Source organism: Lontra canadensis, unplaced genomic scaffold, assembly GCF_010015895.1.
Source record: "Lontra canadensis isolate GAN:19392208 unplaced genomic scaffold, GSC_riverotter_1.0 scaffold429, whole genome shotgun sequence".
Classification (NCBI taxonomy): Eukaryota; Metazoa; Chordata; class Mammalia; order Carnivora; family Mustelidae; genus Lontra; species Lontra canadensis.
The window spans coordinates 1-20,312 of NW_022631422.1; the positions used below are offsets into that span (position 1 = coordinate 1).

A 20,312-nucleotide genomic window follows, 5' to 3' on the forward strand; every position below is an offset into this window, starting at 1 on the left:
ACATAATTTATATAGTAGAAATTGGTCTCCATTAAAGTGGGAAGTAATAAATGTTATTTTTTTTCATTTTTAAAAATTTATTCATTTGGGAGAGATACAGAGAGAGCACAAGCAAGGGGAGAGGCAGAGGAGAGGGAGAAGCAGACTCTCTGCTGAGCTGGGAGCCTGACATGGGACTCGATCCCAGGACCTGGAGATCATGACCTGAGCCGAAGGCAGACACTTAACCATTTGAGCCACCCAGGTGCCCCTAAGATTAATTTAAAAACGACAAACAGTGCTAATGAGAAGAAGCCCGTAACTAGAAGCAAGATCTAAGAAGTTTTTCTTTCCGTTTCCCCTGATTTAGGATGTCATTACCTGTTTTTATATATGACCTTTATTATGTTGAAGTATGTTCCTTCTAAACCTACTTTGTTGAGGGATTTTATCATGAATGGATGTTGTACCTTTTTTTATCATGAATGGATGTTGTACTTTTTTATCATGAATGGATGTTGCACTTTGTTGTCAAATGCTTCTTTTTTTTAAGATTTTATTTATTTATTTGACAGATAGAGATCACAAGTAGGCAGAGAGGCAGGCAGAGAGAGAGAGGGGGAAGCAGGCTCCCCACCGAGCAGAGAGCCCGATGCGGGGCTAGATCCCAGGACGCCGGAATCACGACCTAAGCCGAAGGCAGAGGATTTAACCCACTGAGCCACCCAGATGCCCTTCAAATGTTTTTCCTACATCTTTTGAAATGATCAGATGATTCTTCTCCTTTTATTAATTTGGTGTATCACAATGATTGATTTGCAGATATTAAAACACCCCCATAACCTAGGAATAAATCCCATTTGATTGTGGTGATGATTTTTTTAATGTATTGTTGGATTCAGTTTGCAAGTATTTTGTTGAGGATTTTTGCATCCGTGTTCACCAAAGATACTGGCTTAGAGTTCTTTTTGTGGCGTCTTTGTCTCGTTTTGGTATCAGGGTAATACTGGCCTCATAGAATGAATTTGGAGTTTTTCCTTCCTTTTCTGTTTTTTTGGAATAGTTTGAGAATAGGTGCTAACTCTTCCGTTAAATGCTCAGTAGAATTTGCCTCTGGTCCTGGACTTGTGTTTGTTCATAGTTTTTTGATTAATGATTCAATTTCTTTGCTGCTTATCAGTCTGCTCAAATTTTCTAAATTTATATGTTTCTACGAATTTATCCATTTCTTCTACATTGTCCAAATTGTTGGCATATAGTTGTTCATAATATTCTTTTATAATTGTCTGCATTTCTGTGGTGTTCGTTGTTATTTCTCTTCTCTCATCTGTGATTTTATTTGGGTCCATTTTTTCTTCTTTCTGATAACTCTGGCTAAAGTCTTACCAGTTTTATTAATTTTTTCAAAGAACCAGCTCCTGGTTTCATTGATCTCTCCTATTTTTGTCTTTTTAAAGTTTCTATAGTGTTTATTTCTGCTCTGATTTTTACAAAGATTTATTTGAGAGAGAGAGTGGGGAGAGGGTCAAATGGAGAGGGAGTGAGAGAATCCTCAAGTAGACTCCCGGCTGAGTACAGAGCCAGAAGCAGGGCTCAATCCCAGGACTCTGAGATCATGACCTGAGCTGAAATCAAGAGTCTGCTGCTTAACCAAATGAGCTACCCAGGTACCCCTACTTCTGCTCTAATTTTTATTATCTCCTTCCTTCTGCTGAATTTAGGCTTCATTTATTGTTCTTTTTCTAGCTTCTTTAGGTGAAGGTTAGGTTGTTGCAGATTTTTCTTGTTTCCTGAGGTAGGCCTATAATGCTATATACTTCCCTCTTAGAACTATTTTTACTGTCTCAAAAGTTTGGGCAATTGTGTTTTCATTTTCATTTGCTTCCATGTATTTTTAAATTTATTCTTTTATTTCCTCATTGGTCCATTCATTGTTTAGTAGAATGTTACTTAACCAACATGTATTTGTGGTCTTTCAGATTGTTTCTTGTGGCTGACTTCTAATTTAATAGTACTGTGATTAGAAAAGGTGCATGGTATGACTTCAATCTTCTTGTATTTATTAAGACTGGTTTTGTGGGTATTATGGAAGGCACATATTGCATGGAGCACTGGGTGTGGTGCATAAACAATGAATTTTGGAACACTGAAAAAAACATTAAATTAAATTAAAAAAAAAAGACTTTTTTTGTGGCCTAATACGTGATCTATCTCACAGAATGTTCCAGAATGTAAATTCTGTTGTTTAAGGATGGAATATTTTGAATATATCTCTTTAGTCCATCTAGTCCAGTGCATCATATAAAGTCACTGTTTCCTCGTTGGCTTCCTGATCTGTCCATTGATGTAAGTAGTATGTTAAAGTAGCCAACTATTGATTATTTCTATTCCTTCCTAAAATATCCAAATTGTACATTGTCTTCATGGATACTTTTGCAATTAGAAATAAAAGTGATGAATTTCATTTAAAACATATATAATAAAAATAAAGCACCCTAGTATTATTGTATTATTATCAATTAGTTCTTTTATGTTAATCATTAATTGTTTTATGTACTTGACTGATCCCATGTTGGGTGCATAAATATTTACAATTGATAGCTCTTCTTCCTGTCAGATTGTCCTCTTTATTATGATATAGTGCTCTTATCTCTTACTACACTCTTTCTTTTAGACTCTATTTTGTCCAAAATAAGTATTACTATTCTGGCTTTCTTTTGATATCCATTTGCATGATACATCTTTTTTCCATCCCCTGACTTTAATCTGCAGGTGTCCTTATGACAAAAATAAAACTCTTGCAAATGGCTTATAGGCGGGTCTTGTTTTTTCTTCTTCTTCTTCTTCTTTTTAAAATTATTTTTATTTTTATTTTTTAAATTTTATTTATTATTCTTTTTCAAGTAATTTTTTTTTATAAACATATAATGTATTTTTATCCCCAGGGGTACAGGTTTGTGAATTGCCAGGTTTACACATTTCACGGCACTCACCATAGCACATACCCTCCCCAATGTCCATAACCCCACCACACTCTCCTTCCCCCCCTCCCCCCCAGCAACCCTCAGTTTGTTTTGTGAGATTAAGAGTCTCTTATGGTTGGGGCGCCTGGGTGGCTCAGTGGGTTAAATCCTCTGCCTTCGGCTCAGGTCATGATCTCAGAGTCCTGGGATCGAGCCCCACGTTGGGCTCTCTGCTCAGTGGGGAGCCTGCTTCCTCCTCTCTCTCTGCCTGCCTCTCTGCCTACTTGTGATCTCTGTCAAATAAATAAATAAAATCTTAAAAAAAAAAAGAGTCTCTTATGGTTTGTCTCCCTCCTGATCCCATCTTCTTTCATTTATTCTTTTCCTACCCCCCTAACCTCCCACGTTGCATCTCCACTTCCTCATATCAGGGAGATCATATGATAGTTGTTTTTTTCCAATTGACTTATTTCGCTAAGGATAATACCCTCTAGTTCCATCCACCTCATCACAAATGGCAAGATTTCATTTCTTTTGATGGCTGCACAGCATTCCATTGTATATATATATACCACTTCTTCTTCATCCATTCATCTGTTGATGGGCATCTAGGTTCTTTCCATCGTTTGGCTATTGAAGACATTGCTGCTGTAAACATTTGGGTGCACGTGCCCCTTCAGATCTCTAGGTTTGTGTCTCTAGGGTAAATACCCAGTAGTGCAATTGCTGGGTCATAGGGTAGCTCTATTTTCAGCTTTTTGAGGAACCTCCATGCTGTTTTCCCGAGTGGTTGCACCAGCTTGCAATCCAACAGTGTAGGAGGGCTCCCCTTTCTCCACATCCCCGCCAGCATCTGTCATTTCCTGACTTGTTAATTTTAGCCATTCTGACTGGTGTGAGGTGGTATCTCATTGTGGTTTTGATTTGTTTTTCCCTGACGTATAGTGATGTGGAGCACTTTTTCATGTGTCTGTTGGCCATCTGGGTGTCTTCTTTGCATAAATGTCTGTTCATGTTCTCTGCCCATTTCTTCATTGGATTATTTGTTCTTTGGGTGTTGACTTTGCTGAGCCCTTTATAGATTTTGGATACTAGCCCTTTATCTGATATGTCATTTGCAAATATTTTCTCCCATTCTGTCAGTTGTCTTTTGGTTTTGTTGACTCTTTCCTTTGCTGTGCAAAAGCTTTTGATCTTGATGAAATCCCAATAGTTCATTTTTGCCCTTGCAAACCCCTGCCTTTGGTGATGTTCCTAGGAAGAAGTTGCTGCGGCTGAGGTCGAAGAGGTTGCTGCCTGTCTTCTCCTCAAGAATTTTGATGGATTCCTTTCCCACACTGAGGTCTTCCATCCATTTTCAGTCTATTTTCGTGTGTGGTGTAAGGAAATGGTCCAATTTCATTTTTCTGTATGTGGCTGTCCGATTTTCCCAACACCATTTGTTGAAGAGGCTGTCTTTTTTTCCATTGGACATTCCTTCCTGCTTTGTCGAAGACTAGTTGATCATAGAGTTGAGGGTCTATTTCTGGGCTTTCTATTAGGTTCCATTGATCTATGTGTCTGTTTTTGTGCCAGTACCATACTGTCTTGATGATGACAGCTTTGTAATACAGCTTGAAGTCTGGAATTGTGATGCCACCAACTTTGGCTTTCTTTTTCAATATTCCTTTGGCTATTGGAGATCTTTTCTGGTTCCATATAAATTCTAGGATTATTTGTTCCATTTCTTTGAAAAAAATGGATGGGATTTTGATAGGGATTGCATTAAATGTGTAGATTGCTTGAGGTAGCATAGACATTTGTTCTTCCAATCCCTGAGCATGGAACACTTTTCCATTTCTTTGTGTCTTCCTCAATTTCTTTCATGAGTACTTTATAGTTTTCTGAGTATAGATTCTTTGCCTCTTTGGTTAGGTTTATTCCTAGGTATCTTATAGTTTTGGGTGCAATTGTAAACGGGATTGACTCCTTAATTTCTCTTTCTTCTGTCTTGTTGTTGGTGGAAAGAAATGCAACTGATTTCTGTGCACTGATTTTATATCCTGACACTTTACTGGATTCCTGTACAAGCTCTAGCAGTTTTGGAGTGGAGTCTTTTGGGTTTTCCACATATAGTATCATATCATCTGCAAAGAGTGATAGTTTGACTACTTCTTTGCCGATTTGGATGCCTTTAATTTCTTTTTATTGTCTGATTGCTGAAGCTATGACTTCTAACGCCATGTTGAATAGCAGTGGTGATAATGGACATCCCTGCTGTGTTCCTGACCTTAGTGGAAAAGCTCTCAGTTTTTTCCATTCGGAATGATATTTGCGGTGGGTTTTTCATAGATGGCTTTGATGATATTGAGGTATGTGCCCTCTATCCCTACACTTTGCAGAGTTTTAATCAGGAAGCGATGCTGTACTTTGTCAATGCTTTTTCAGCATCTATTGAGAGTATCATATGGTTCTTGTTGTTTCTTTTATTAATGTGTTGTATCACATTGATTGATCTGTGGATGTTGAACCAACCTTGCAGTCATGGAATAAATCCCACTTGGTCGTGGTGAATAATCCTTTTAACGTACTATTGGATCCTACTGGCTAGTACTTTGGTGAGAATTTTCGCATCTGTGTTCATCAAGGATATTGGTCTGTAATTCTCTTTATTGATGGGATCCTTGTCTGGTTTTGGGATCAAGGTGATGCTGGCCTCATAAAATCAGTGTGGAAGTTTTCCTTCCATTTCTATTTTCTTGGAACAGTTTCAGGAGAATAGGAATTAATTCTTCTTTAAATGTTTGATAGAATTCCCCTGGGAAGCCGTCTGGCCCTGGGCTTTTGTTTGTTTGGAGATTTTTGATGACTGTTTCAATCTCCTTACTGGTTATGGGTCTGTTCAGGTTTTCTGTTTCTTCCTGGATCAGTTGTGGTAGTTTATATGTCTCTAGAAATGCATCCATTTCTTCCAGATTGTCAAATTTGTTGGCGTAGGTTGCTCATAGTATGTTCTTATAATTCTTTGTATTTCTTTGGTGTTGGTTGTAATCTCTCCTCTTTTATTCATGATTTTATTATTTGGGTCCTTTCTCTTTTCTTTTTGATTTAAGTCTGGCCAGGGGTTTATCAATCTTATTAATCTTTCAAAGAACCAGCTCCTAGTTTCATTGATTTGTTCTATTGTTTTTTTGGTTTCTGTTTCATTGATTTCTGCTCTGATCTTTATTATTTCTCTTCTCCTGCTGGGTTTAGGCTTTCTTTGTTGTTCTTTCTCCAGCTCCTTTAGGTGTACAGTTAGGTTGTGTATTTGAGAACTTTCTTGTTTCTTGAGAAATGCTTGTATTGCTATATATTTTCCTCTTAGGACTGCCTTTGCTGTGTCCCACAGATTTTGAACCATTGTGTTTTCATTATCATTTGTTTCCATGAATTTTTCCAACTCTTCTTCAATTTCCTGGTTGACCCATTCATTCTTTGGAAGGATGCTGTTTAGTCTCCATGTATTTGGGTTCTTTCCAAATTTCCTCTTGTGATTGAGTTGTAGCTTCAGAGCATTGTGGTCTGAAAATATGCAGGAAATGATCCCAATCTTTTGATACTGGTTGAGACCTGATTTCTTCTTCTTCTTCTTTTTTTTAAATCCACTCTGACATCCTATGTTTTTTGATTGGACCACTTACCCCATTTATATCCAAAGTAATTATTGATAGATATGTATTTGTCATTTTACTACGTGCTTTGTGGTTGTTTCTGGAGATTTTCTCTGATCATTTTTTGTGTCTTCAATGTTTCACTGGTTTTCTTTAGTGATATATTTGGATTTCTTTCTCCGCTTTTGAGTGTTTATCAGTGGCTTTTTTTTTTTTTTTTTAAATTTTAGAGAGGGCACAAGTGGAGTGGGGAGAGGGAGAAAGAGAATCTTAACCAGACTCCATGGCTGGAATAGCGTGCAGTGCAGGGCTCAATCTCACGACCCTGAGATTATGACCTGAGCTGAAATGAAGTCAGATGCTTAACCAACTAAGCCACCTAGGCACCACTATTAGTGGGTTTTGATACATAATTTGTATATAACCTCTTCTGCATATAGCAGTCTATATTAAGCTCCTGGTCATTTAAGTTTGAGCCCATTCTTTTCTCTTCTTCTCCACATGCTTTAGGTATGGTGTTTTATATCCTTTTTTTCTGAGTTCCTTAACGTGTTTTTTATATAAATGTTCATTTTTGCTACTTTTGTGTTTCCTGCCTTTATACTGTCACATTTGGTCTCTTCTTTCCACTCAAAGAGTCCTCTTTAATATTTCTTGTGGGGCTAGTTTAGTAGCCACAAACTCCTTTAGTTTTTATCTAGGAAACACTCTATTTCCTATTCTGAGGAATAGGCTTACTGGATAGAGTATTCTTGGCTACAGATTTTTCCCATTCACTGTGTTGAATAGATAATGCCACTCCCTTCTGGCTTGCAAAGTTTCTGCTGAAAAAGTTCCTGCTAGCCTTAAAGAGTTTCCCCAGGAAGTTACTGACTTGCTTTCCTGCTTTTATTTATTTATTTATTTTTATTTTATTTTTTTTCCTGCTTTTATTTTTATGTTTCCTGTTTTCTTTATCAGTATATTTTGCAAATTCAATTACAATAGGTCTTGGTGTTGGCTCACTTTTGTTGATTTTGATAGTTTTCTGTGTCTCCTGGATCTTGATGTCTGTTGCCTTCCCTAGATTAGGGAAGTTTTCTGCTATTATTTCTTGAAATAAATTTTCTTACACCTTTTTTCTCTCTTCTTCTACTGGGATTCCTATAACATGAATGTTATTACATTTGATGGAGTCACTGAGTTCCCTAGGTCTGGTCTCATTTTGCATAATTCTTCTTTCTCTCCCTTCTTCGGCTTCATTACTTTCCATTACTTTGTCTTCTAAGTTGTTAATTTGTTCCTCTGTTTTTTCTAGCCTGCTGTTCATTGCATTAGGTGTGTTTCTTATCTCATTTATTCCACTCTTCATCTCTGATTCTTTCTTAACTCTTTTATCTCTTTTATAAGGGTCTCACTGATGTTGTCCGTTCTTTTCTCAAGTCCAGTGAGTATCCCTATGATCGCTGCTTTAAATCCTCCATCAGGCATGATATTTACATCTGTCTCACTTCAATCTCTGGACCCGTGGCCTTATCCTCTTCTTTCACTTGAGATAAATTCCTCTCTTTTCTCATTTTATCTAAGTATCTACCAGCTTCTCTGTGTTAGAAAAGCCAGTTTTGTCATCTGTTCCTGAAAGTAATGGACTTATGAAAAAAGACATCATGTAGTGCCCAGGGTCTCGTGCTTAGGTGAGTATCTCTAGTGTGTGCAGCATGCACTCTGCTGTTGTGTTCTGGCTGCTCTATCCTTCAGGCCAGACATCTGCAGAGGCTCTCCCTCACTGCTGTGGGCAGTGTTTAGTACCTGGCCTGAATGTAACAACTTTTAACTAGGTGTGCTCTGGTGTGCTTGTGAAATGAGACCTGTCACCTCCTCCACTGGAACTGAAGCCCTCCCGAATCTGGTCAGATGCGGTGTGGGCAGGGGCTTGTGCTGATTTTCTGGGGGAAAGGCCTGCTGTGGTGGAACTGAGGCAAGAATGACTGAGTAGGGCAGTTCCACTGGAGTGCAAGGGGATGGTGCTCGGTGTAAGCAGATTAGGCAGCCAGTGTCCGAGCTGCACTGCCTCCCACAGATGGCTCTGTGCTTGTGCTGAGGGGCACTGGAGGGAAATGGTACTAGCTGATTCCTTTGTTCCTAGAGAGGGATCTCTGTGAACACTGTCTCCTAGGGAAATGCTCTGAGAAGAGTAATTTCCCTACTGTATGCCCCAGACACTGTTCAGATCACCGTTTCCTTGCTGTATGCTCCCAGCTATTTGCCTGCCTTCTCTCCAAGAGCAGCATAGTGCCTTTACAGGCTCTATCCCAGCCAAGCCAAATGACCATGTTTTAAGCCCTCCTAATTGTAAGAATTGTAAGAACTCATGAAATTAAGCTCCTCTCACTTCCCAAGCCAGTGGCTACAGGGAAACCTTCTCTTTGTGCAGTCCCATGTCTCGCTCCTGCCCTTCTCCATGACCACGACTCCCTCTCCTCTGCAGCAGCCAGGATCTGTTTCTTTCCTAAACCACATCTCTGTACTTCCTACCTTCTTTGATATGGCCTCTTCTCTCCAATAGTGGACTTTGTTCTGTTAGTCTTCAGGGATTAGGTGAACCTAGGCTCCTCTTACTCTGCCACCATCTTCCTTTCTCTTAAGATATTTTTCTAAGATTCCCTTCAACTACAAATTATTACAACTGGCAGGAACACCTTTATAGACTTTCCCCTCAAGTTAGGGGAAAAGGAAAACTCACAAGCAGAGAGACAATATGATTTGAAGTATAATAGCTAAAAAACTAGAAATAGTTTAATAACCAAAATTTGACCTTTTACCTGATCTCCATTAACTGAAATTCTAAAAGAAATAGGCAGCTTTGAGTATTTTTTAATCAATCCAATACTCCATCTTTATTCTGCTTTCATCAGTGAGGAAATAAAGAGAACATTATGGAATCATTTTTAATCTTTTCAGTAGCAAACCAAATGTACTGTCCTTTGGCACTATTTAAATTGAATATAACTTCTCCTTTATCTTACTCCAAGCTTGTTTATGTGGGGAGGTAAGTAAGACCATCTTGTCTTTATGTTGTGCCACAAAGCTTTCCCATATCATACAAATAGGCTTTGAAAATTTTTTTTTTTTTGGAATTCAAACTGCTTATCTACTATTTGTCTCTGATAACTCCATTAAATAAAACCTGATAATTTACAGCTGTATTCTTGAAATAATGTAATAAGTGTTTATTCCATTAATTACATATTGAGTTATTAAAGTACATATCTTTCTATTTAAACTAAAAGAAGACCGATAAAGACAATTGTGTTTTCTGAGAATGTAGGATCTGTACCAAGAACAGGATCAACACCAGTGTTATACACAAGAACCAGGTTAAAAGAGTATCTAATTGTGAGTTGTAATTTTGGATTAGCAAGATTTCAAAACAGGAAAGCTGAAGGCCCAGAGTTCATCTTTTCCTTCCTAGATGGTGAAATTTATGGATGAGTCTACACTTTATAACAAGTTCATAAAACATAATGAAGTAAATAGTAGACAGCAGATCCTACAACCAAGATTTGATGAAAATGGTTATGGGAGGCACTGAGTAAGAGACTAAAGATATGAATGGAGAAAAGAAACAGGACTCTAGCTTTTTGAGCCTAACATCTCATCAGATAATAGAGTCAGCAAGGCATAAGTTGGTAAAAGTCTCCTTTTTAAGAAGAAAAAATGTCTACAGGAGTAAAGTTAAGTTCCACTACAGTGACTTTTTATTATTATATAAGTGAGTGGTAATTTGCAAGACAACTAGCGGAGATGTCTCATAAAATTTGTTTGGACAGTGACATAAGGATAGACATATAGATCAATGTATTAGAATTGACAGTCTAAAAAGAAATTGCTACATTATGGTGAATTGACATTCAATGAGGGTATAAAACAATTAAACGGAATAAAAATAGTCTTTTTAACAAACGGTACTGGGACAAATGGATATACACATGCAAAGTAATAAAATTAGACCTCTACCTCATAGCATATATACAAAATTAACTCAAAACATAAGAGCTAAAACTATAAAACTCTTTAGAAAAAAACATAGGTGTATCATTTGTGACTGGCTTTGGCAACAGTTTCTTAGTTATGACACCAAAAGACAAAAAAAGATTAAGTATATTTCATCAAAATTAAAAACATATTTGCTTTAAACATCACCATCAATAAAGTGAAAAGGCAAGCTACTAAATAAGAGAAAAGATTTGAAAATCTTATATCTGATAAGGGATCTGTATTTAGGATATGTAAATAACTCTTACAATAATGAAAAGACAATCCGATAAAGAAACGGGCAAAATAACTGATTCATTCTTTAAGGAAGATATAGAAATGGATAACAACACACATAGAAAGATGAGATGCTCAACATAATTAAGTTTTTGGTTTTTTTTTTTTTTTTAACATTTTATTTATTTGACAGAGAAAGAGAACACAAGCAGGGGGAGCTGCAGAGGGAGAGGGAGAGGGAGAAGCAGGCCCCCAGCTGAGCAGGGAGCCTAGTGCAGGGCTTGATGCCAGGACCCTGGGATCACGACCTGAGCTAAAGTCAGATACTTAATGAATTGAGTCCCCCAGCTGCCCCCAACATCGTTAGTTTTAAGAAAAATGCAAATCAAAACCACAAGATTGATGGACTCATCAAGTATATGATACCTAACTAAACAAGTCAGTCAGAGAAAAACAAATACCATAAGATTTTACTCATCTGTGGAATTTAAGAAACAAAAAGATGAACATAGGGAAGGGGGAGAAAAGAGAAAGGGAGCAAACCATAAAAGATTCGTAACTATAAAGAAAAACAGTGCTGTAGTGGAGGTGGGTAGGGGGTAGGCTAGATGAATGATGGGGATTAAGGAGGGCACTTGTGATGAGCACTGGGTGTTGTATGTAAGTGATGAATCACTGAATGCTACTCCTGACACCAATATGTAACATAACCTAACTGTAACCTAACTAGAATTTAAATAAATCTTGAAACAAATGAACAAATAAAACCCCACAAAATGCCATTTCACATCCACTAGAATGACTATAATAAAAACAACAGGTAACAACAAATATTGGCCAAAAAAAAGGAAAAATGAGAACCCTCGAACACTGCTAATGAAAATGTAAAATGGTGCAGCCATGTTGGAAAACAGTGTGGCAGTTCCTTAAAGGGTTAAAAAAAAAGGATTAGAGAGCTACCATATGACCCAGCAATTCCATTTATAAGTATATATGCAAGAGAAATGAAAACATGTTCACACAAAAACTTGTACATGTGTGTCCACAATGGCATTATTAACAATAACCAAAAACCAAAACAACCCAGGGTGCCTGGGTGGCTCAGTCACGAAGCATCTGCCTCCAGCTCAGGTCATGATCCTAGCATCCTGGGATCAAGCCCCATGTCAGGCTCCCTACTCATCAACAAGCCTGCTTCTTCCTCTCCCACTCCCCTTGCTTGTGTTCCCTCTCTCTCTGTCTCTGTCTCTGTCAAATAAATAAATAATAAAATCTTAAAAAAACAAACAAACACAAAGGTCTACCAACTAATAAATGAATAAATAAAATGTGGCACGTCCATACAGTGGGATACTATTCGGCAATAAAAAGAAATAAAGTACTGACACATGCTACAAAATAGGTATTGAAATGAAATGAAATGAAAATATTATGCTAAATGAAAGAAGGCAGTCACAAAGGACCACACATTGTGTGATTCCATTGACATGAAATTTCCAAAATAGGCAAATCTATAGAGACAGAGAGTAGAGTAGTGGTTCCCTAGGGCTAACAAGAGTAGGGAAGGGGAAACTAGCATAGGGAGACAGGTAAAAGATACAAGTTTCTTTTTAGGGTGACAAAATGTTCCAAAATTGATGGTGGTACTCTTTGAATATGTATGTTATGTTCATTTTTATCTCAAAGTTGTTACCAAAAAATGTAGGAGGTATATAAAATTAATAGAACAAATCTGTATTTCACTGCTCAAAGCACTGAGTAACTTATTTCCCAAAATCAAGTGATTCTGAAGTCCCAAAACTAATTAAAAATTACCTTATGTTTTAGCATATTAATCTGAATATCCGTTTCAGTGTGACTGGTTCTTAAATCTCCGTGGAAACTAAGATCTTCATTTCCATATTCACTTAATTTTTTTCTTGTCGCTTTTAAAAGTTTCTTAAATCTGTGGAAAGTATAGAATGAGTAAGTCAGGTTATTTAAGAGTAAATATTTATTATTTAAATAGATAATATGTTCTATCATATAAGGAAGTCTATAAATTATGGTCTCTCATTTGTTCCAATCTCACATTGTTTGAGAACATACTAAATAAATTATAATCTTAGGGAGCAACTGACAACACCAAAAGATGACCTATAGAGTGGAAAAAGATATTTGCAAGTAACATATCAGATAAAGGGCTAGTATCCAAAATCCATAAAGAACTTATCAAACTGAACACCCAAAGAACAAACAATCCAGTCAAGTAATGGGTAGAAGAAACGAACAGACATTTCTCCAAAGAAGACACACAAATGGGCAACAGATATGAAAAAATGCTCAGCATCACTTGGCATCAGGGAAATAAATACAAATCAAAAGCACAATGAGATATCACCTCACACCTGTCAGAATGGCTAAAATGAACAAGTCAGGAAACAACAGATGTTGTCAGGCATGCAGAGAAAGCAGAAGCCTCTTACACTGTTGGTGGGAATGTAAACTGGTGCAGCCACTCTGGAAAACAGTACAGTGGTTCCTCAAAGAGCTGAAAATAGAGCTACCCAACGACCCAGCAATTGCACTACTATGGATTTACCCCAAAGATATAAAGTGATCCAAAGAAGCATCTGCACCCCAATGTTTATAGCAGCAATGTCCATAATAGCCTTCAAAGAAGATGTGGTGCATAAATATGTACAATGGAATTTTACTCAGCCATTAAAAAATAAAATCATGCCATTTGCAATGACATGGATTGAACTAAGGTATTATGCTAAGCAAAAGAAGTCAATCAGAAAAAGGTAATTATCATTTGATTTCCCTCATATGTAGAATTTAAGAAACAAAACAGAGGAGCATAGGGGAAGGCAGGGAAAAATAAAACAAGACGAAATCAGAGCAGGAGACAAACCACAAGAGAGACTAAATCATAGGAAACAAAACTGATGGTTGCTGAAGGGGAGGAGGGTGGGAGGATAGGGTAACTGGATTACAGACATGACACCTGATGTAATTAGCACTGGGTGTTCTAGAAGACTGATGAATCACTGAACTCTACCTCTGAGACTAATAATATACTATATGTTGATTAATTAAATTTAAATTTAAAAAAATAATAAAAAAATAAGCTAAACCCAGATAACTTTTGATGTGATTAAACAATAACACAGCTAGGTTTTTCGACATTAAAATATTTGTTTGAAGGGAAGAACACTATTAAAAGGAAAGATTACCAAAAAACAAAGATAACTTGCAGAAACTATTCAAGGTGGACAATGAAAAGTGCAGTTGTTACTCTTAAAGGAACTGTAAGGAATCATTAAATATTAAGTGTAATATTTTGGCAAGAATTTGTATTTAGGTTTTAATAAAGTAAAATTACAGTTAAATCAAGTAATTAATGGTTAAAGTGATCTGAAATATTAGTCTTACCTAGTAATCTCTTTTTCTAATTCACCATTTTTCTTCATTTCTTGATTCAAACTACATTCAAGAGATTGTTTTAACTCAATAAATTTCTTTATCTGTCCCTTTTCATCGTCAGACTTTGAAAGAAAAATTTTAAGGAAAATTAATTTTTAAAAATCTCAGTATACATTCTTCTTTCATAAAATATTATTTCTCATGAATTCATGAGTAATACATGTTTAGACAGGTTCATAACACAAGTTTATTTTATAAATTTTGTAAATTATAACTTATAATTTTAAGTTTTATAATTATATAAAGGTTTATAAAACTTTATATTATATTTATATAAAACTAAAATTATAAATTTTATATTTATAAATTATAAATTTTATAATTTATAATTTTAAATTTATATAATGTAGTTTGTAATTTATAATTTTAAATTTAATATAAGGTAGTTTTATAAACCTGATGCCAATAAAAACATATTTCAAATATAAGTACCTTTTTTCAAACAGCTTAAACTGGTTTTACATTTTCATCACTATTTTTTCTAGAATGTAAATTGCCAAAATTTACTTGTTCAATACAGAGGTTCATTAACTAAGGGTTAATGAAAAATTTTTAAAAACTGGCTATATTTACATTTTAGTTTCTAAAGATGCCCTAGAAACTTTTTCATCCATAGCTTAAGATACTCTGGGTTTTGTGAGATCACACCTTTTTAAGACAATCTCTGAAAAATTCCTATGCAGTCCCCATTACAGTTTTGATGGTCATCTGAATTTAGGATGAGATACTCTCATTCTCTCCAAGCATTTCAATTTTTTCTTTTCTATTAACTACTTTTTTCATCAAATAAAGTTAAGTCTTCTCGATATTTTTTTTTAAAGATTTTATTTATTTGACAGAGATCACAAGTAGCACAAGTAGGCAGAGAGGTAGGCAGAGAGAGGAGGAAGCAGGCTCCCTGCGGATCAGAGAGCCCGATGCGGGGCTCAATCCCAGGACCCTGGGATCATGACCTGAGCCGAAAGCAGAGGCTTTAACCCACTGAGCCACCCAGGCGCCCCAAGTCTTCTCGATATTATATAAAAATTTTAGCTTAACTCTTGCAGCTTTTTCTATCACCCTGCTTCCCCTCTTTCACTGGACTTGAACATTCTTTAATGTGTCATCTCATCCACAGATTCATCTTTTCATCACTTATTTTCTTCTTTTACATTAAAATCTGAGTTTCAATCCTGGAAACTCAAAATTTTTGAGGGTCATCAAGGATCTTTTTTTGAAGTCCTTATCCTGCTTTACTTCTCAGCAGCAGCTGAAAGCAATGACCTCCCCCTCCCCCTCTGTGCTTTTTTTTTAATACTTTTGTTTTTTTGTCAGGGTTCCAAGATTCATTGTTTATGCACCACACTCAGTGCTCCATGCAATACGTGCCCTCCTTAATACGCACCACCAGGCTCAACCAACCCTCCAGCCCCCTCCCCTCAGTTTGTTTCTCGGAGTCCACAGTCTCTCATGGTTTGTCTCCCCCTCCAATTTCCCCCAAGTCACTTCTCCTCTCCATCTCCCAATGTCCTCCATGTTATTCCTTATGCTTCACAAGTAAGTGAAACCGTATAATTGACCCTCTCTGCTTGACTTATTATCCCATTTTATTTCTAAATGACAGCAAGTTCATACATTTAGTCCCTGACCCTTGCTATTCCTTTCAAATCCTCTGAGCTGTTTAAATCTTGAGACTTCAAAACTAGATTCTCTAATCTACATTTCCAGCCCTTAACCCCTTTACAGAAGTCATCTGTACTTCCTTCTAGTTCCTTGTAGGCAAGGAACCTCAACCACACACTCAAAAACCATTACCTGATGTGGATTACCTTTATAGACAGCTAATTTTTAAAAATAATTTAAAAATGTATTTATTTGAAATAGAGTGCACAAATGGGGTGAGGAGAGGGAGGGGGAGAAGCAGACTTCCAGCTGAGGAGGGAGCCCAATGCAGGGCTCAATCCCAGGACCCTGAGATCATGGTCTGAGCTGAAAGCAGGCGCGGAACTGACTGAGCTACTCAAGTGACCTTAGATAACTAATCTTGTACATTTTATGTTGATTCTTTTTGGTATTACTGAGTTTATTGTTATTTTATCATCTCATGAGACACCCGTACCCTTAGGATGCTGACCATTATACTTTGTCTTGCTTTTCTTTCAGGATGCAAAGGTTCTTCACAAGGGTGATTATAAATTGTTTGCCTTTGTTTTCTTTTTAATAATTTCCTATTCCATAGAGACTTGATCTTATGGAAGTCTTCTGAAGTTCTTTTTAGACATATATTTGACTATATTGTTTGGAAGCTTAAGTCAGCCTAGAACTACCTCTTCTTCCCAATTCAGATTCTTCACCTCCAAACTGTGTTTCTATCAAATATCTTAACCCAGGTAGTCTCTAGCCTGGGGATTCATGAGATAAGAACCTTCTAGGAAGTTAGGACTAAGGACTGAGTAGGTTGAAAGCTAAGTTTTTGTTTCACAGGGTAGACCTTAAAGTGGCTAATTAATTTTACGTCAGAACCATAATTCATTTCCATTGGAATCTACAGACTATCTACCAATATTCTTACAAACTTTACAGTATTTGATACCTTCCTTAAGAGATTACTGCACGACACTATAGGGGGGCAACTCCTGGCATTCTCACTCACAGAAGACCACTTATCAACATATTGTCGCCTTACTTGCTCAATGTAAAGTACAGTAAAAAATGTGACTAATTGGGGCACCTGGGTGGCTCAGTGGGTTAAAGCCTCTGCCTTCGGCTTAGGTCATGATCCCAGAGTCCTAGGATCGGGGCCCCGAATCGGGCTCTCTGCTTGGCAGAGAGCCTGCTTCCTTCTCTTTCTCTGCCTGCCTCTCTGCCTACTTGTGATCTCTGTCTGTCAAATAAATAAATAAAATCTTTTTAAAGAATGTGACTAATTTATATGAAATCTAGAAAAAAATAATTTTCTATGTTTTTTTGGCCACAAAATGGAGCAGTCAACAGAATGGGCTAGTTTCCTTGAGAGGTATAGCTGCAGAATAAAATTCGCAAGTATGCAGCTTTTGTGACTAAAAGAAACTCGTGGTACGTGCATCTACCTCCTTTTCCAACTTAAGACTCACAATGCAGTCTTCTCATCTTAAATCATTGGTAGCCTCTCCTACAAAGGAGGGTATAAATGGTGTGATAATCCGGTTCTGCTTGGTAAATAGTTATACAGTTTTCACTACATATCAGTAAGTTGGAACCCTGGATTGCATATTAATCTTTCCTGAGATTGGATTGTTAAATCTCTGAAAGGCTGATTAACTCAAGTGAATGAAAAAAAAATTAGTTCCTGAACTTAACAATGAATGCTAGGAGCACTATGTTACTATGTAAGGCCCTGACTGAGCAGTCATTTCTACTTTTTCACCAGCATCTCTTTTTCTTTTCAAAATCAACAAAAAGAAAAATATATTCCTTTAAGAAAAATGTTTGCATAATGACCTCTAGTCATTCTTGATGAAGACAATAAATCAAAAATTGATAATTACAAATCACAACAATTACTAAAGTAATCCATTGTCAAATCTCATTGAAGGGTTTAGATTATAAGAGAAAGTCAGAATTCAAGATCAAATTATTACTCAAAGTTTGGTAATTTTTAAACATACAGAAAAATATTAGCAGGGATTCAGACATTTGTATACCAAAATTCATGGCAACATTACTAACAATAGCCAAAACGTGGCAAAACCCAATGTCCACTGACAAATAAATAAAATATTTCTTTTCTTAGACTATCACAACCTTTTTTATTATAATCTTACTATAAAAATTATTAATTTATGAATTCATACAACTTCACCTATAAAGAGGAATTATACTAGTACCAAGTACCAAAAATATGAATAAACATTTTTATCCGTGAGAATTTTCATATTACCCAAAATATTCTTATATACTACTAATACAGAAAAAAATTCCTTTTCCATAGGACAGAAATTAAGAGACTGACTTACTGAACATGTACTTAATGTGTTTTCCTGAAGCTGTTCAATTTTTCCCACTTGCTTTTTGATGGTATCTTTTAACTCGGCATTTTCAACTTCAAGCCTAAAATGTATATTTTAAAATTATTCTCACATACACATAAATTTTAAAAGTACTGTATAATTTCTTTTTTTTTTAAAGATTCTATTTATTCATTTAAGAGAGACAGAATGAGAGAGAGAGAGAGCACGAGAAGGAGAGGGTCAGAGAGAGAAGCAGATTCCCCATGGAACAGGGAGCTGACATGGAACGTGATCCTGGGACTCCAAGATCATGACCTGAGCCCAAGAGAGCTGCCCAACCAACTGAGCCACCCAAGAATCCCAGCACCGTATAATTTCTAAACAAACATCTGAAGGCCCTACGTAAATTCTTAAAAATTTAAAAAGTAGAAGATTTGGTAATTGTGTCATTTTTATGGTTGTGTTTTACAGCTAATGTGTAAAATTTAAGGATAATGTGCAAAAATTATGCATTTCAAAATAGCACAAAGCTGAAATTTTCATCCAGGTTAATAATGATGCATTTATTATCATAAATGATACATTTCTCATACTACACCGCTGATCTGCTTTATAAATACTCAAGTTATTTTATGTGCTGCTTTAAATTGTACTTTTGCACGTGATCTTTCAACGTCTCAATACGCATCACAGCCTCTGCATGTCGTTCTTGAGCATCTTGCAACTAAAAAAAAAAAAAAAGAAAGAAATACTTTTAAGTACTGGCGATCTAGTAAGAAACCACCATCAGGTGTTTTTGTAAATAAAATATTACTGGACACAGCCACACTCTCTTCTACATACTGATTTATGGCTACAGGAAAGCTGAGCTGCAGCAACAGAGACCTACGGCCTACAAAGCCTAAAATATTTATGGGGAGTCTGCTTCTCTCTTTCTGTCTCTCTCCCTCTCTCCCTCCCCGCTGCTCGTTCTCTCTCTCTCTCTCTCGCACACTAATTAATAAATAAATAAAATCTTAAAATACATACAGTCCCCCTACAGAATAGTTTACTGACTTCTCTAGTACTAAAAGGTAACATTTTTAATGTTTTAAATTATATTTTATCAGATAAACCTACAAATTTATATATTGGTCAAAAGGGGAAAGATAGGAAATAACCTTATAGTAAACATTTCTATTTTTGTATTCCAAGCACCACATCAACTATAATTTTAAATATTCACAAGTGTGAATAACCATGGCTATTCCAGCAATTATAAAAGTTAACATGATGCTTTCAGTGACAACCAGATATTTCATGGAATAGAATGAGAAGCAACATCTTCGTAGGAACCATAATGCCTGGGATCTGAATTCCCGACTCCACTGTGTGACGTGGAACAAATTACTTAAAATTTCTGTGTTTCAGTTTCTTCTTCTGTAAAAAAAAAGATAATAATAGTATCTACCATACTGGGATATTGGGAAGATTAAATTAGAAAATATACATGAAATATTTAGAAGGGTACACAGTATACAACAAATTCTAAGTGTCTGCAATTAGCATTATTATTGTTGCTGTATGCTATGTTCTTTTTTTTTTTAAAGATTTTATTTATTTATTTGACAGAGAGAGAGATCATTAAGTAGGCAGAGAGTCAGGCAGAGAGAGAGAGAGAGAAGCAGGCTCCCCGCTGAGCAAAGAGCTTGATGTGGGGCTCGATCCCAAGACACTGAGATCATGACCTGAGCCGAAGGCAGCGCCTTAATCCACTGAGCCACCCAGGTGCCCCTGTATGCTATGTTCTAATAATATTTGATATTTTAGGCAGATGGCAGGCCAGTGAAAGTGGTCTCTTATACAAGTTATACCAAAATTGTTCTTCATACCACCAGAAGTGGCAGGAAATGGGGACCATGAGACCCACAATATATCCTCAGTACTTCAAAAAACTTTTACCAATTCCCCGAGCCAAGAGTACTTTTTTCCACTTGTAACACTTTTAACTTTCTTCCTCTCTATACTACTCTATGGACAATGCATGGACTACAGTGCAAATAGTACCTCCT

At 36.4% G+C, this 20,312-nt stretch overlaps 1 protein-coding gene across 1 annotated transcript in view; it reads right to left on the reverse strand.

Moving 5' to 3' along the window:
* Positions 1-12,560: 12,560 nt before the first annotated feature.
* LOC116862994 (ankyrin repeat domain-containing protein 26-like) overlaps positions 12,561-20,312 on the reverse strand; it is a 78,146-nt gene continuing 70,394 nt past the window's right edge. Inside the window, exons 20-23 of the mRNA XM_032850462.1 lie at positions 18,915-18,985; positions 18,268-18,361; positions 14,243-14,355; positions 12,561-12,770 (exon numbers count right to left, since the gene is read on the reverse strand). Of these exons, the coding sequence (XP_032706353.1) occupies positions 12,626-12,770; positions 14,243-14,355; positions 18,268-18,361; positions 18,915-18,985 (423 nt within the window). The 3' untranslated portion in view covers positions 12,561-12,625. The remainder of the gene's footprint in view (positions 12,771-14,242; positions 14,356-18,267; positions 18,362-18,914; positions 18,986-20,312) is intronic.